Consider the following 4711-nt stretch of genomic DNA (forward strand, 5'->3'; position numbering starts at 1 on the left):
GTAACGCTCGAAAGTAGAAGGGTCGTGATTTTCCCGTACATAGTAACACTAATTATTTTGACTTTTTCGGATTTTTTCCAAAATGACCCCCCCACCACCCCGGAGGAGGGACGCACCTACAAGTTTATTTTATTTTGGAAAGGGGAAACCCTAGCGGTGATAACCTGAAAATATGGGGGAAATCGGACTGATTCCCATAACCATGGTAACGCTCAAAAGAATAAATGTCGGGATTTCGAAAAAACGTTTATAACTACTACCGGTGAAAAACACCTACTTTGGGGGGACCTCAAAAACCTATAGACTATACCCCCTTCCCGAAAATTAATGCTACCGTATGAGTTGTCTACACGTAGCTACGACTCTCTTCTCCCACATAACCAAAATTCAGCCCCGTCACATACCCTCGGTGGAAAGGAAGGGGTACCGAAAATAGGTATTTTTTTTAACTTTTCAAGACAAAAACACCTATTTTTGGCGCAGATAGAAATCATATATACAAAGAGCCTTTTCCGGTCAGATAATTACACGAAATTGATGTATGACAATGACGAGGGTGTCTTCTACTACACGTCAAAATTTCATTTCGATGGGTACTTCAGAGAGGACAGGAGGGGGGGTTGACAAGAGGGGGTTTTCCAACTTTTGCACGTATGAAGAACACGTATTTCTATCGGGTCCTCTGGGACCCTATATCTCCCGAACGGAAGCAGGTATGGACCTGGGAGTTGCAGATTTGGACTCCTGGGCATCGATTACCCCCTGTGACGTCATTTTGACCAAATCCATTTTTGGGCAATTTCGGTAAAAACCGTAAGGGGTACCCCCTTATGGTTTTTTTGGGTGAAAATAATTTTTGTCGCAATGACGGGCAATGTGTATCTTATCTAGTAGTTCTTGACACGCTGATCACGAATCTGAAGTTTAATTTTGCATAGCAGGTTTCTCCTGGGTATGTGGAGCCAAAAATCCCCGTGGGGGTGGGGATGGGGACAGGATTGTTACCAAAAAGCTCGAACCATACCTAGTCTGGTACTTCGTGAGGCTCTGATTCAGAATCTGAGGTCTATTTTGGCATATCAGGTGTGGTCCACCGATAACAAATGACACTTTTGACACTTGACAATTTGTTGTGGTTTAAATTATGTCCATACCAGGCTACCGTGCACGCCAGCAAGTCTGGATGATACAGAAACAAACACTCGCAGTAAAAAACATTACCGTTTCCTCAATCAGACAAGATATCGAGAAATTAGGTATGTACTAGTAGATTTCAGAATATAGATCCTTTATTAACGATTTTAATGCAGGTTTATCGTTACGTTCAGTTTTAGTTAAGAAAGAAGTGTTAGGTTTAGAGCCTAGTCGTCTCCTAACACGCGAGGTCATTAACCAGTAACGTGGTAAAATAACAACGCTAACACGTTCATGAAATCTACGGAGCAGTTTAAGAACCATTTGGATCACCGTTTCTTACATATTAGGGAAAAGTTACAGATTTGAATCGTTCCATTTTTTTTCTTTCTACACAGCATGTCAGATTCATCAGAGGAGGAGAATGGGGCTAGGGCAAACCTAGAAAAATGGAGACCCGCCCGAAAAGAATGCCATTTGTGTCATTCAATGTATGTCAAATTGCCTCGACATTTGAGGGAAAAGCACAAAATTAAGGACCCTCGCAGAGAGATGGCCGACTTTAAAAGAAGGGAGAAAGCGGGGCGAGCTTTTCTGAAGCAGACAAACCCCATCGAATGCCCGATATGTTTAGAGCTTTTCGGTGATCTGCGAAAGCACCTCTACAGGATGCATGACGAAAAAACCAAGAGGGAGAGGTCAAGGATGTGGAAGAAATGTAACGATCTTCCAATGACATCCTCATCTTCATCGGATGAAGAAGAACCGGCCCCCCAAAAAAGGAAGCGAAAGAGAGAGACGCCCGCAGTAATTGATGAATCCTCGTCATCATCAGCCTCCGAACACGACATCGAGGGGGAGAGAAGCAATGAGAAGAAAAAAGCTCCAACCCCTAAAATGGCAAAGAATAAGGAAAAGGTGCAGGAGGAGGAGGAAGAGGAAGAGTTTCGGGAAGAGGAAGAGACAGGGCAGGAACAGGAGTCGGAAAGTGATGAAGTGTTGGAGATGCAACAGGAGGAGGAGGAACGTCAGGAAGAGGTTGAGGAGGAGGAGGAGGAGGAGGAGGAGGAGGAGGAGGAGGAGGAGCATGAGGAGGAGGAGGAAGAGCAGGAGGAGGAGGAGGACGAGGAGGACGAGGAGGACGAGGACGAGGAGGACGAGGAGCACGAGGAGGAGGACGAGTACGAGGAGGGAGAGACGGACAGGGTGATAAAGGACCAAACCTTCATCAAAAACCAGTGTAAAGCGTACAGGAAATGGCTCCAAAGCCGTGAAGGAGGGTCACTCGATCTGGAAAATTCCGCCGAACTGGTTCGTAAGATAACACGTATGGACCAGTACGGCGACGGCACCATCGAACAGTTCATTACAAGAGGTCAAATTAACCGCCTGTTCGCTGAAATGCCAAGCGATCGGGGGCAACAACCGGGGACCGTCGCCGCTTACATCTCGGCATATTTAAAATTTCTCAAGTGGCTGTTACTTGAGACGAAGATTGCGCCTGTACATTTCCAAGAGGCAAGTAATTGCCTCTCTGGGATAAAGACCTCAGTCTACAAACAGCGTAAGCAGAGAGAGGGGAGATTAGAGGCCGAGGCAGACGAGCTGCTCATAGACAGCCAAGATATCGACGTAAGTTATATAAGAGGGGAAAATATTAATGCGAGTTTTGGGTCTCTCGAAGTGGACAACTGAGTTCATAAAAATTCATTGTTCGTTATGTCATTTACTTCGATGTACTCGATCTCTAACAATCGATTTCAAATTAATTTTACTCATATTTCACCGTATCTATATTATTTCACAGACATTCAATCGCTCACAATACAAAAAAAATCTGAGGCAAAAATTGAGAAGGACCGACAGACAGGGCAAAATAGACCAGCAGACGCACGATGACATAAGAAACTACCTGATGCTTGAGGTGGTACTAGCAAACAGGCAAAGGGCATCGGCAGTAGCTAACATGACGGTGGAGAATCAGATCAGGGCTAGGAAGCAAAGAAACTCAGAAGGAGAGGATATGTGGACGATGCTGGTCTCCGACCACAAGACGGTGACTACCTACGGCGCCGCAACCCTAGCATTGAACACAGAGCTGTTTACCGACCTCACCTTTTACATCGAAGAGATAAGGTAAACTTCTCTCCTATTGTAATATGTCATCGGCACCCCATTAGCTAGCTTCGTAACAAAGTGATAACCCTGACTTTTTCTCACTTTACCAACAGAGGAAGAATGCCCCCAAATCAGTGGGAGACGGTCTTCGGGCCAATGTGGCTGGTCTACTGGTCAGGAGAGCCGATACAGTCCAAGAGAGTTACTCGTCTCATTAGCTCATCCTGGCTTAACGCCGGACTGAAGAGTCAAATTTCCACTACATTATTGCGGAAAACTATAGTGTCTAAGGTAAGAAAATACTTGTTAATGAAGATAGTGAACGATATATTGAGAGTAAGCGTGTTTGTCGTTTCTCTCTTAGCGTTAACATTCTAAACCGGTGTAAATTACTTCATATGTTTTTCATTTTTTTCAGTGCTTCGAAGAACAACCATCAGCACTGAAAACTCTGGCCAGCCACATGACGCATACTGAAAAGGTACAGCAAAAATATTACCTGGTCAGTCAAAAAAGACAAAATGCTGTAGAAACTGCTGGGGTGATCAGGAGCGTCACTGAGAAGGTAAGAGTTGTAAAATAAGATTGAGTCTTGAATCATACAGGAAATAATCAAATGTATTAACGGTTTCTTTCTTTGTTATCATACAGAGCAAGACCCCTACAGTTGGACTTAAGCAACCGGAAAGGTATCTGAAGGGAGCAACTCTGGCAAAAACTGACAAGGTAAATAACCATTCATCAGAAACTGCAATAAGGAAGAGGGATCGGATGTCTTATGATCTTCTGTTTTATGAATATCTGTTTTTCTCTGTTCTTTGTCTTGCAGAACGAGGACAAAGAATCAACGACAAGCGACGGCACTGCGAGTACTTCGAGTCAAATGTGGTCGGGGATCCGACACCGAAAACGACAGAACCCGACAGAATGGACCGACAGCGACGACTTTCTTCTTCGACTGACTTTTGACGACTTTTTTGCAAACAAAACCACACCGACGACCGACCAAGTACAACAGAAATTGGACCGACACCAGACGACAAAGGCTGCTTTTCTCAAAAAATTAACCCTCGAACAAATAAGGCAGAAATTAACTTACAAAATTAATAAGTTAATTAAACGTACATGATTTGTTTTGAAATAGCATGGGAAGGGGAGGGGGTGAGGGAGTTACACTTTGTTATGTTTTTCAAGCTTTTGCATGTGGGGGGGGGGGGAGGGGGAGTTAAAGGTTGAGAGGTTTTTAAGTTTATCGTATTATAATAAAGTAAGCAACCACAACATTCCTGTCTCTGTCTTCTTTCCCATTCTGTACAAGTGGACACTCGGGACCTCGGCATGTTCTTTTAAAAATCCAAAACCATATGCCCAGGAATGTTTGAAACATACTCATTTAAAATGATAGTTTTGAAAAGAGGATACCCAACAGGCGATGCCCTGAAGAGATTGGTCTGATCTG

At 44.0% G+C, this 4711-nt stretch overlaps 1 protein-coding gene across 1 annotated transcript; it reads left to right on the forward strand.

Moving 5' to 3' along the window:
- The first annotated feature begins 826 nt into the window (after nt 1–826).
- LOC139968150 (uncharacterized) lies at nt 827–4381 on the forward strand. Its single transcript, XM_071972545.1, has 7 exons — nt 827–1256; nt 1533–2766; nt 2942–3270; nt 3366–3543; nt 3671–3817; nt 3904–3978; nt 4082–4381. Exons 2-7 carry the CDS (start codon nt 1534–1536, stop codon nt 4379–4381), a joined length of 2262 nt encoding a protein of 753 aa, XP_071828646.1. The 5' UTR covers nt 827–1256; nt 1533.
- The last annotated feature ends 330 nt before the right edge of the window (nt 4382–4711 follow it).

Source organism: Apostichopus japonicus, chromosome 5 (genome assembly GCF_037975245.1).
Source record: "Apostichopus japonicus isolate 1M-3 chromosome 5, ASM3797524v1, whole genome shotgun sequence".
NCBI lineage: Eukaryota > Metazoa > Echinodermata > Holothuroidea > Aspidochirotida > Stichopodidae > Apostichopus > Apostichopus japonicus.